Genomic DNA, 13,506 nt, shown 5'->3' with positions numbered 1-13,506 from the left:
CTAAAGATGGATATTTTACAGTATAAACAACTCAAGACACATTTTAGGTTCGATTTGAGTAAGAAATTGATAACCCGCATGTATTTCTTTCATAATCAACTTCATCGACTCTAATTAGGGTCATGGATCAGACAATGAATCATGATGGCACGAGGTTTGAGGCAAGTAATCATATTTCTTATAAGGCAAATGCCATCGAATCCAAAAAATGCTGTTTTGATAATAAATGCATGTCTTCTAACATCTTTCGAAAATGTATAGAAAATTGATTCTGGCCCATATCGACTTTAGAATGCCGGATAAATTAGTTCGAAGTGAACCCCGCTAGGGACTCGTATTCGTTGGTATTGCGCAATCGAATCGTGACGTCATCTCTGACAATCGTTATGATGATTTAGATAGATTGTTTATACTGTTCTCACGGATATTTTACAAACATTTGATTTTAAGAGTTAGGTTTAGTTTTGGCAACTGTTGTCGTGTGAAGTGTGTCGTGAGATCGAAACGTCGTGTATTTTATATATTCTAGATTGTTCGAATAAATAAATTTCTTGTTTTTGAATTCTTTTGATTTGTAGATCGTTGGTTTTTATCTGATTAAGAGTTTATAGTTTTGGCAATGTGCAGTAATCTCCGAGTCGCCAATATTCATTTCAATTTCGAATTCAATAAGTGAGGACTCGATTGATTAACTCACGAATCCAGTTAACGATGGTAATACAGCGACAGAGAGAGAGAGAGAGTTGAACTTAATCTGCCAGTAATATGGAAAATACTGCACGAATCTATCTGCGGACTACGCGCTTGAGTCATAGATGGCATACTCGCTATAGCAGTAGCCGACCGGGTGATGTCGGCGACGGTGTATCGAACGACTCGATATTTTTATTTTACGGTACAGGATTTGATTGCCTGCATAATATTGAATCACTTTCCGATCTGACCACGGATAAATGTCCGAAGTAAATATTGAAAAATCTATTTCATGCGGTAACCGATCAATTTCGTTTTTCTAGCTGATACCATCAAATTTAAGTTTTGTTCTTGGAATTTAAACCATTTTGTGAAACTGAGCTTCTATGTCAAATTATGATATCTCGGCGCAAGAGTGCAAAACAATGTATATTATTCATTATTTACATTCAATGTTAATTCATTGTATATCGAATTATTTATTTTGCAAAAGTTATCAAAACCGATGTAAAACCAATAAATGCAGTAATAAGAAGGTTGTCGTTCTACTTTCGTGCGGTCAGGAAATCTTAGTCGGTTGGTTAGAGATCTACTGTCTCTGTAAGACATTATTCATTTCTTTTATCGTCTGTTAAATCGTACTTTTCCGAGCCCGAGGTTTTATTTCGAATATGGGTCCAATGCTTAGGAAATGGCGGGCTTTGTTCGTTCATTGCTGCAGATACGCTGTTTTATTGACACTATACTGTCAGCTATGATTATAATATATCACGTGCCCTTCTTCACCAGATTTGCTCGAGCGCCCAACAATGATGATTTATAACCGGTTATTAATGCGTCTTTGTAATTTTTGTTGTACGGGTGATGCTAATATAATGATGTGTTAGTGGATTGTTGCGGTGTCGCTATCTCATCGATGCGAAGACATCCGTTATCCGGTGTTGTTGCCACCGAAAAACGTTCCTCGAGCCCCGGTGGGAGAAAGGTCCACCATTCCATTCGCAAAACTACATTACATCTTCCGTTAAGCTTGTAATTTGTTTTTCTTAATCACAATACTTTGACCAATCCAGCCGCAGGCCTATAATTTATCCGGAGAAATGCATAAACAGTGATACAGACTCCTGTATCAGATCATGTCACCGTAATCAATCTCCCGCCCCTTCAGCATTACGAATTAGACTTGGGCGAGGGTATGGGCGAGTGGTTAGAGCGTTCGACTCTGAGAAGCCTGGTTGTGAGTTCGAACCCTCGTACATTACCGCTGAATCCCGGGCAAGACACTTATTCTCATTGTCTCCCCTCACCCAGGAGCAAATGGGTACCTTGTCTGATAGATGACTCCTGAGCGCCTAGCTCGGGTTTTACTTTTCCCCAGTGAGAGATGACTGAAAAAAGGGTTAGAATAAAGGCTAGGGTGATAATACCAATTCAATGGAAAGCGCCGTTGAACATTGTATCACAGTGGGCTAGAGAAATCAAATTACTGTTAGTATTACTAAAACAACTTGTGTGGGTCAAGATCATGCGATTTTTATGACGCTGTTTCGTCCGGCGTGACCAGTCATGGCGTAGTTGGCTGGTCTTCAACTATCTTAATACCGAAGCTTAAATGTATCACCACGCGCAAACTGAGTTATTATCATCCATCGCGTCGGGTGAATATTTACGTATTAAATGAAATCTCCACTAGAGACAAGGCATGCTAAGAATTTCGCTGACGGCAAGGAAATAGCTTCCATTTCAAAAGGCAGACAAGAGCTCCGAGCATTAGCCACATAAATTTCCGATTTCAATCAACATACCCGCACAACGCCATATCACGCGCTGCGGATTTATTTAACACTTTATCGGACTAATAATGCGAAGTGGACCGTCGTCCGAGTCGACTCGTCGTCATTTAACTGTCTACCTGTCGACCTTCGTATTTGTCTATGTATGTCAAGTACTCGCGCGGGCAGGCTACATTAACAACAAAAAACTTGGTCACTTCGCTCGGCGTGGTTTGATTATGGCCGAGCTTCATCAGACGAGATTCCAAGAAAAAATATTTATTCATGTTTATCCGATCATTTATTTCTTACACGAACAGGAGTCGGACGAAGAATTTGATATCGACAGCCTTCGTAGTTTCGTAAGTTGGCTTATTTCACCGTCGTATATTGCTTGAAATTTAAAAAAATACCACGCCAAGTTGTGATATACGATTATCAACGTTGTCTATGATATATCACCGCCGTTGGTTTCACGTGTTCACTAATTAACGTTATCGCTATCACTGCTTTTGTGTCACTCGATAAACGAATGTATCGTCATCTTGCCAGAGAACGAACGTGAATGAGTTATTTGAAGTCGGCAAACTTCAAAGCACATATGAATAAAAAGAATCTTCGTATGTCAAAGGGAAGCTTTATTTTACTGCCAAGATTCGAAAATATACCGATTTTCGTCAAGGTTCCCTGACTATTCGGCAGAAAACCCTATTGTTATTCCCTTGATTGATATCATTTTTTCTCCCCACACTATATTTTCTAAAAGTGTATAATCTGCTGTTTTTATTGCTATTCTCAATGAAATTTAACGTGTCATCGGTATTCCGATGCATTCACAAATACTGTGCATTAGATCCATCAGAATATTTGTACCGGTCGAACTAATCCTGTAAACATCGCCACTTTCGCCGTGTTGAATCATCCGCCATTTGCATTCTGTTAGCTGAGACGCCACGTCTGGAATCAAGTCAACGTCAAATTCAATTTATTCAGCGCGTTTAACGCATCCGGCGTTCGCGGGTTTTTATACGATAATTTGAATAAGATTGTATTTACTAGAGGCTCCTACTGTATTATGACGAATCAACGTTACAAAAGCACCGTCGAGCTGTCTTGCCGCACTGAATAGTCCGCCGTTGTTGCGTATCGTTGCATGTTCTTGCTGTTATGAATAAACGGAATTGGCAGCACTTGATTCGGTTCTGCAATCACAGGGCAGGGCTACGGACTACGATTCGGCAATTCCATTCATTAAGAATTTATTGCTTCCAAGCAAGAGGATCGTTAATGCAGAAAACCCGTTACCCGCAGCTATATTTCATTTTGATTCTGTCTAGTTCTATAATCTGAAACCTACGTCAGAACGACAAAAATACGATTGTATATCAGATTTCATTTTTTTTATTCGTCCGAAATCGATTTGGTTGACGTCATGTTGTCATATTATTGGGTTGAATATGTGCAAGACGGAATTTACGAAGAAAAGATATAGAGAAGACGCGAGTCCTGTATAAACCAACTTGTTTAGTAACGTTTATGGTCATAAATCGATGTAGATTGAAGCAAAAATCTCCACTTTCTGCGCGTTCGCGAGACCACGGGTCTAAACGAATCGATCCTCGACACAATGGGTGTGTCCGGTATACTAGCTTAATGAAGATATGATGATCGTCGGGAATCCTGGTGCCAGCCTGGAGTCACCAAAATACAAATCGCGATTTCGTGGGGCTTTTTACGTATCATAGTCATCGCCTACCAACAAATTATAGCCATTTATTTCTGTGGGTGCGCTTGAAAATCAAAGCTTCATAAAAGAACTGAGGTTCGCATAATCTTTGTATCATAAGAATAAAGTTACAGGACCCAGTACCATAGTTGATAGTCAGAGTTAACTCTGAGTTAAAGTTAGTCCATTTTAGATGCGTTAACTCTTAGTGAAATCCTAAACTCGGAACTGTGGAACTGGACCCTGATGGTCATTTTCCTCTCTAACATCCGTGACCAGTCGTATATGCGTGTTAACGTCATGAAATGCATAATGGCTGTAAGAAATAACACAAACTTGCCTTCGACACGTAATCGCCAACGAACCTTTATCAAAGACATTGTTAGCATACTGTTATGCGTTAATCATTCAACAATAACGGTCAGATTTTCCGCATAACCCCGCAATCCCGACTACAAAGGCACGGTTCTAGATATTACAACTCTTCCTCCCCCTCGCTCACTCTTCGCTCCCTCCCTCCCTTATAGCGTTATATGATGTTTATATTACGAAAGGTAATTAGTTCTCTGCTCGTTTCAGCAATTTCGCCGCGCCAGCATCGGTAGCATACACAGTACCTCTGATGAAAGTGACGACGAACCATCTCCACCAATGCCACGGCGAGGACGCAGAGCGGCTATTTACGAGTCAAAAGTAAGTCAATATTGTTTCTTAATGATTTATCAATGTGCATGCGATTTGTCCGGAGAACATAAGATTAAATCTTTTCCTCGGTACTCATTAACAAATAATTTTGCTGTAATGCCCCCTTTGTTAACTCAAGATTATTAATTTCATTTCCGTTAGTTTAAGTTTTTGTTCGAAAGACTCCCGTTTCTGTCTAGATTTTCCCATTCATATACTCAAAACGCTTAAGTTTCTTTGGGCTCATCGCGATTGATAAGACACTATATCCGTGTTGTAATATGATATAAAGAGAACCCCACGACAATGACGAAAAATTAAGTCCTAAAATGTTTCCTAGAGCTATGATTCAACGTTTCGACTGTAGTCATCTTCTGGGAATACTTTTCTTTCGGGTATATCATATTGAAACCTAGCATCCATCACATATTCTATATTCTTCGTGCTGTATCTTTTTTCTGCAATTTCACAATAAAATTACTGCATTTGAATTTTCCAATAAAACGAGATATTAGTAATTTATCAATTCGTAAAATCATACTTCCTTGGTAAAATAGAAATCCAAAAAGAAAAATCCGAATTCCCGCACAATGTGCGTCTCTCGGTATTTCTTTGACTGACAAGTGGCTATTTGCTCTGGGCGAAAACAATAAGCTTAATGTCAATAATGCACGCCCGTTTTGTCGACACAACCTGAAGCTGACCAAATTACCGTACTCATGCGCGTTCCACCAGTGACATATGGTAAATGGCCCTATCGACAATATGCCATGGCGACCATCGGTTTGGAGGAGACGTCCGTAAACATGATTGCGATTGGTTTGTTGACCAAGCACACACACAGACAGTTTAATGGCGTATCCTGTATCGCCCTGGAAAGAGCAGGTCATTTTAAAACCCAACGAGATTTTTGTATTCGAGTCGTATATTCTTATAGCCAGCGAAACTAAAAAATGACTGGTCAACATCTGCATCTACGGGGATTCAACTGGACTGATTCCTTAGGATTTTTTGAATCCCCTATAGTCCTGTTTTATCAATTGTGTAAGTTCCTTAGTAAAAATGTGTTAATTTCAAGATTGTCGAAATAAATGCAAAGAAATGATAGATATGAAACCTCAGGCATTTGAACTGTCATAAACAACCACTGTTAGTCACCTAAAACCGTACCGCGTTGTTGTTTCCGTGGCATTCGAAGTATAACCGGATGCCCACTTGCTTTCTTTTTTTAAATCCTTCATACTATCAGCGAAACCCTCATTAGATAGACCATTGAGTGAAATTAGGTCTAATTAGAGGGAATATTTGAGGGTAGGAAATAAACTGACTGCATCGTGTCACCCACGCGGTTTTAGGAAAATGTTAACGATATGGAAAGTGAATTCGTTTTATTCGTCGAAAATTTCCACGTTCCGCCTACGTGTTATTTTTTACATCATGTCCGGAGGGAAAACTTTTTGCTTTTATTCAGCACGAAAAAAAAACCTATATTACGATCCATAATGTCACAAGGGTAACGATCGTAAGGGACTGAATGAAATATTGAATTCCGCTCTTAATAGTGGATCGCAGGTAGTTTGTTTTTATGATGCCGTCGACAAAAACTGATACACCACGTATACCCAACTTATCTCTCGTATAAAATGTATGATGGTGCTATATTCAAGAAGCTTGCTCATGGGTTTGCGCGTAACAAAACAAAACATCGCATAGGCGCTCCTACCTCCTCAACTGGGTCTTATTGCCGAGGAAAAGATAATAAATAGTAGATTTCTACGGCATTTACGTCGGGTGTATCGCGTATTAATGGGTTTTTTACCAGTTGTTCGGTTATAAATTCCAGCGGCCTGGTGTCGAGCTTACTTGAGGGGTAGTTTTTCAAGGAAAGAAAAAGGACACTTTTCACCGAGAAACGGGGTACTTTCCTATTGAAAAAAGATCTTAAATATGATTTTTTTCGATAACCTAAACATAAACAACGTTTCGATTCATTTATAAAAATCGAAGTACCCGAATAAATCATTTATGAATGGTTTATCAAAAAAATAAATTGTATCCAAATTTCGAAAAATCCTGACCCGAAATTATTTTCTACACTTTTAGTGGGTTCGTCCGGTACCCCTAGGGCGATGACCATATCTCCGTTGACCGGTCTTATCTTCTCGTTGTATAAGCTCGATCCCGAAAAAACTATTATGTATATCCACATAATACGAAATTCTCCAATCATGTTTTCTTGGCGTAGATTTTCGGTATTCAGCAAAGCCATCTCGAAACATAGCCGCCAGCTATCAACAGCGCTCGTAGAAGCAACTGTACAACTGAACGTTTGAAGCAGCTCGCCCATCAAAGCATCAAAGACAGATTGAAGTCACTCTTCAATGAAATAAAATCCTCTTTATTACAATAAAAATTGAGTAGACGCTTCGCATTGTACAAGCGACTAATCATGATTCCGTCATCGACGAATTTTCGAGACTTCGTCAGAATGCAATAACGCAGTGTAAAGTTATCGAGCGACGACCCTCGGGTTGTATCAACTTTATATAAATACCTCAAAGTTAAAGTGAACTCTAGTGAATGAACGGAATACTATGATATAAAACCGGGAGCGAATAATCATGGTTAGTGCGATAAGTATGTGACGATATACGACTTCGTCAGCTTGGGCCAACTTCGGTTATCTGAGTTAGTCGAATAGTCGAACTAAGTGGAACCGAATGTCAGTAAATCGGATCTATATTCCGGAATTAGTTCGGAAATTGAGCGCATTCGGTTATTGAATCCGACCACTAGTCAACTTGATACGAAAACCGAATTTGGCCTTGAGTGTTGATCAACACAACCCAAAATGAACGACTCGGTACCGAATATAACTTAGGGAAACTCGACGATGAATACCATTCCATAATGGAGTTTACTTTTTTCGAAAATTTTAGAAGTCGTTAGTAGTTATAACGCAATTACATATACCGCAACAACTAGCAACTTTCCCTAACTTCCCTAACCAAAAGAAAATTTATGAATCTTTTCGCATCACAAACCCCCCAAACATATTTTTATTGAAAAAGGCCTCATAAAGCCATCCTTTGCATTGCATTTATATTCGATTGATTTATCCTGTTGATCTCTCCGCTTGTCACCCACGGTTGTCCACGTTTGCGCGCTCTATCGCTTCATATCGTGAGTTTTTCTCGCCGAAAAGCGGCGCATCCCCTATACACAACTGTATACAAAAAGCGAACTCGGAATCATGGCAGGAAGTTTAACAAGCTGTAGTTGACATCTTGCGTGTTTTGAAAACTATTTCATGCGAAGGGTGCATTAATGATTATCGCAGAAGATAATAGAAAAACCCTGATAAATCTGGTTTACTTTTGGAAAAAGGCAAGCCCACTTTTGTCTTAAATATCACTCTATCAGTAGTGCCCAGAGGCAAAAGGGTAAAGTAAATTGATTAGATTTATAGTGTAATTTATGGACATGTCTATGTCTATATGTAATCGATTATTGTCAATCCTACTCATATTTATAAATCTACACGTATATTGTAAACTTTTTTCTGTGTTCTAAGCAAATGCCTTCTCGCTGAGCAGAAAATCAAGACCGTCCTAGTGTATCAATCTCATCGATGTCTATATGTGTACTAATTCCTGGACTTAAGATCCACATTCAGCCGTTCTATTATCAAATCGCTTTCATGCCTGTTTTATACATTCGTTAAAGGCCCCGACTATACGGGGATTGTAACGATCAATCGTTGAAAACTGAACACGGCTTTATCTGCGGAAGGCGGCTTGCATAAATTCTGTTTGACCTTTCAGATTCTTCTTCGTAGCTTATGTCTTAATAGTTTAATTGAACGTCTTGGTTAATGATAGGTTCGGGTATAGCTGCATAGGTATTTCAGCGAAGGTCGAAGGTGTGTGTAGGCGAATTCATCGATATTTGAAATGTCTGAAATCTATGAATGATGGCACATTTTCCTGTTTCTTAAATATGAGTGTAATCTACAAAAGAGCAATTTGGAATTATATCTATAACAGCTTTTTGGAGCTGTTACGTAACGATATTCTGTTTAAGCTGTTTCGTTGCATCTTACGTACATTGGGGGTCAGATTGGAACTTTAGCAAATACGTACATATTTGTATCAACTCACTTCACATATTTGAATATTCAATTTAATTTGACATCCAGAAAGCGTGTTCAATTTGAATTAACCATTATTGATTCAAAATACATTTCGTTATACACCCACCCAATTCGTGACTGTCATTATGATAAGACATCTACCATTTTAAGTGATATCAACTATCAAAATGGCTGCCATGGCGGCGGTATACAGAATGAATAAGTGCAAGTTCTTGGTAATCAAGGAATGAATGACTGAACATTATGATCGGACGTACGGATTCACGAAAGATCCGCAACCTATAATCAGGAAAATACTGCGGTGTTTATTGCGTGTTGCGTGGCTTGTTTCTTCGAAGTCGGCCGATAATCGCGATAAATCGATACTATGTAAAAGATGCCAATTTGTGTGCAATGTTCATAAAATCGTTCCCCGGGGGTCATTTGTGAATGTCGATTCTATGAACAAAGCGTTTAATATACGACATAAACGGCTACGCGAACTGGCTGTGTAAGAAGTCAGATTAGGCGTCTGTGTCGCATACCGAATGCGTTAGTAGTTCGGGAATGAGGGGCGATTCGTTTTTCCGCATAACGATCACGTAAGCCGGCAAAGCGAGCTCCGTATCGTTCTATTTGCTATCCGTCACCGCGCGTGAACGAAGAGTTAGATCTCCTGTCAGTCGAGCCGTCGAAAAACTTACGGGGGAAAACAATCACCGCCATCCACCCGACACGCACGCATTTCGGAAACGGAACAAGACAACACTACACGCGTCGCATCACTACCGGTTAGTAATTAACTCATGCGCCGCATAAACACCGATTGCACGCGCGCGCGCTTCGCTAAAAACTGACAGTCGTCTCTCGATATTGCGCTAGCGTTTATAAACGTATCGGCAGGTAAAACTAACGGATTATAAACACGCATGACAAAACTGTTTATTCATATTTCTTCGGTCGCACTTTTATGCCATCATAACATTCCGGAAATAGTTCTACGGAAATCGATCCTTACATACGTGTATATAGATATATACTAGACTTGTGAACCGGAGACAATGAATTTTACGTATTATTATGTTTAGACGCACGCGTGTGCATCTCGTCAAAATCGTCATCTGAGAGATTCGTCAGTTGGCGTTTCGTTTAATCATGGTTGACATGGAGGAATTCGTGGCAATTTTTGAGGTAAGTGAACGAGTCGGAAAACTGATTCGCGCAATTTGATATCGGTCGTCGTACGGATATGGAATCGCTTTTATTCAATAAACGAAATAACTTTGCTATAGATTACTTCGAAATAGTAATCGCTTTTATGGTCGTTACTCACTAAAAGGTATCTGAATATTGTTATGCTATATTTATTCCGAAATGTATCGCCTTTGTGGTTTTTTCTTTCGGTATAAATGAAAATTCGTATTCGACATTGTCTTTGGTGTACGTGCGCGCTGGCCTCTGAACCTCTGTCTGTGGCCATGTTGATCCTTAAGTGATTTCGCCCCTGTTGTTACAGCCATCGTAACGGCTCCGCGGGGACATGCTCACAATTCAAATGGAGTGATTCCATCGGTAGAGAAAGACTATACTAATGCGTATACCTCGTTAATACCAGTTTTATACGCGAGGGAAGACCATGAGGCTGGTCATTGACAGCATCGTTAGAAAGTTGACATTTTGTCCATGGGTGCGTTTGCATTGTAAAAGATTCCTACAGACATGGTGCTGAAATTTGGCTCGGGCCTGGTCCGATGGTTTTGGTCGGGCTAAATCTGGCACCCGCGTGAACTGTTGTCCAAAAGCGCTTGTGTGATCGAGGCATATAGGCCATGAGCCATTTTTTGTCCTATTACCGATGGAACTGTTCTGACGACCCGTCTCTAGGGTTAAGTCCGGAATAATGCATGAATGCAAGAGTCCCTCGTGATAACCGTGAGAGGCTTTTGTAGGTTTTTTGTGCACGGGGGTTCTTTAGTATTCCCTATCCCAGGCTTGGCTGTTAATCTTTTGATCATTTGGTGTGTTCTTCCTTCAAAAACCAACCACACCAGAACGTGAAACTGGCAGGCGACTGTCGGGCTTTGTAGAATAAAATGACGTCGAAACGTGAAAATGATATAAGATATTTTCTATAAGTAATTTTCCGAACAAAGCGAAATTTACAGTTAATGGCGAATCGTTAAACGAATAAAAAGCAACAGATGTGAGTAGCTTTGCATATCCTGTATTTCTTGCTGGATGCTGGGAATTTAAATTCATCTGTTCGTATATACATTTATACAGTATCATATGACACAGGGTGTGTCTCGTGTAAACATTAGAAAGGGTGGTGATGCGTGATTCGAAATTTCAAACGTTTATAACATTCATGTCATTTAGCACTAATGTTCCTGGCATCGCCCATACGAGAGCATCGACATGGATTTGCGCGGCTGTAGAAGTCGTTAACGGTGACTGGCCACGCCTTGACAGACCAGTAGATTTCTCTAAATGTTATTGCCAGATTAGCCTGGAGAGGTAACGGTTACAGTTTCCTTCTCGTGATGCGCGCATCGTCATTATTCCCAAACCGTATCAACTATCTGCCCGTTGATGGTCGTTCGTAAATTGTCGCCTGTGGAAAGCGAGCAGACAGACGACACGAGGCCATTAGGGTGTTCCTCGTAGAACGGATGTGACGTCATGGTTTTAATTAGCGCTGCTACCGGTGAATAATCCTTCGACTGCCTAGCAATAACTACGCGGAAATAAGACGTATATATATCGCATATATATACAACGCCACCGCTTTTATTTTTTGCATCTAAACTTCTATACGTCGATAACGTTAGTGCTTACGGAGGTGCACTCATTCAATGCCCGATGTCGTGTTTGAAATTGATTTTAAATTTTTATTTATCGCCTCATAGGAAGAGAAGATATCTGAGATCATCTGGCAGCTCTAATCGGAGATAATAATGCCGAATGATAAATGATGGCCTTTGACATTAACAGGAAGACTTATAAATGATGAAATAAGATCAGATAATTGTATAAAAATTTGAAAGCAAAAAAACCAGTTCCACTGGGGGAACTGGAAAGAAATTGTGAATCATTGGCTTTTCAGAGTACACTTAAAGATTTTACATACTTTTTCGTGTTTTCTTTTGAAGTCTTACCGGTCCTATACATGATAGACAAGGCCCGCTATTTGTTCACTTCCCTCAAACAGAAAAAAAAGGCAGTTGTTACCGTTTTTCAGAGCAAGCTACGCATCTTGGTGATAGCAATAAGGGCTTTGCAAAATAAGGCTACAAGAAGCAAAACCGAACCAAATTCAGTTCAATTACGCACAGTTACTTGTTATTCAGTTAGACAAATTGACAAGGCATGTTTCGAGTTGGATTAAGAAATTAAATTAATGGGGATTTACAAGGCGCGCTCCTCCTTGGGGTATTTTCCAGCACTCTTTCTCGGTATTCATCTCCCTTCCATTTCCGCTGTTATGTCTTGATCCTTTCTCGCTCCTGTCGGTATCCCTGATATTTCACGCTCAATCATAATTCGCATCGTGACGAGGAACAAAACCGGCAGAAAAAGAGTCGATTTCAGCTACGAGCAATTATCCTTGTTCGTAGATTTCAGCACGCGATTTAAAAAAGAGAATTATTCAGAAAAAGCTGTATAGTAATTTACACTTGCTTGATGTTTCTTATCTATCCCGCTAACCTGTAGTAGTATTGCGCAGTTTGCTATGCGAAGCGTGTTACACCCAGCAGAGCTTGAGCTGAAACGTGGAAATTGATTGCTTCCGTTAACGCAATTAACGTTTAGTTCAAGCCCGGCGAGCAAAAAAAGTCGCGGACGCATCACGGAAGATGCAGGGGATAGGCAGTAGTTCATCTAAACCTTGATGATGATCGTCTGATTGACTGAATAAACGAATATACCTCGTTTTTGTTTGCACACGACGACACATAGCGCGTCACAGAGCGTCATATGGGCTATCAAACGTAAACGGCTACTGAAGTAGCATTCACAGTGTTGACGGCCACATGCGCATCCTACCCCGACAAGGATTCGAACCTGCTAGACACGGCCACGGTCCGAAACCCGGCCACACGTACATGCGCAGGTTTGCCGCGCGAAAACTGCGGCACCAATCAGATAGCTCGTGAGGCAAATTTCAACGATAAATTGAAAAACACGGGCTAAAATAAAACAGCATTTCTGATTGGCTAATAATACATCATCTAAGTTGCGCAGGTTCGAATCCTTGCCAAGGGAGAATGATATATGCGGTATCAAAATGTATTCGATCTAGTTCGCCGTTAATTGCCATTTATAGACTTATGGAATAAAAACTAACGCTGTCAAAATCCCTTGTCGAAGCAGAAATCTTTGGAATTGGTTTTCATCCCTCGCGTCACGCAACTACACGTCAGAAACCGAAGAAAAATTCTAGAGGAACATAAACAATGGCGCCGTCGAGTAGTTTGCGCGCGGAGAATTTGAATTAC

The 13,506-nt window shown here is 40.1% G+C and overlaps 1 protein-coding gene across 1 annotated transcript in view; it reads left to right on the top strand.

Annotated features, from left to right (window-relative positions):
- The window catches only part of LOC141901339 (uncharacterized), a 99,061-nt gene that overhangs the window by 67,485 nt on the left and 18,070 nt on the right, over nt 1–13,506 (top strand). The window contains exon 6 of the mRNA XM_074788524.1: nt 4,771–4,884. Coding sequence (XP_074644625.1) covers nt 4,771–4,884 — 114 coding nt within the window. The remainder of the gene's footprint in view (nt 1–4,770; nt 4,885–13,506) is intronic.

This window comes from Tubulanus polymorphus, chromosome 3, assembly GCF_964204645.1.
Source record: "Tubulanus polymorphus chromosome 3, tnTubPoly1.2, whole genome shotgun sequence".
Classification (NCBI taxonomy): domain Eukaryota; kingdom Metazoa; phylum Nemertea; class Palaeonemertea; order Tubulaniformes; family Tubulanidae; genus Tubulanus; species Tubulanus polymorphus.
The sequence above is the reverse complement of the archived record's forward strand: the minus strand, read 5'-3'. Positions and strand labels throughout refer to the sequence as shown.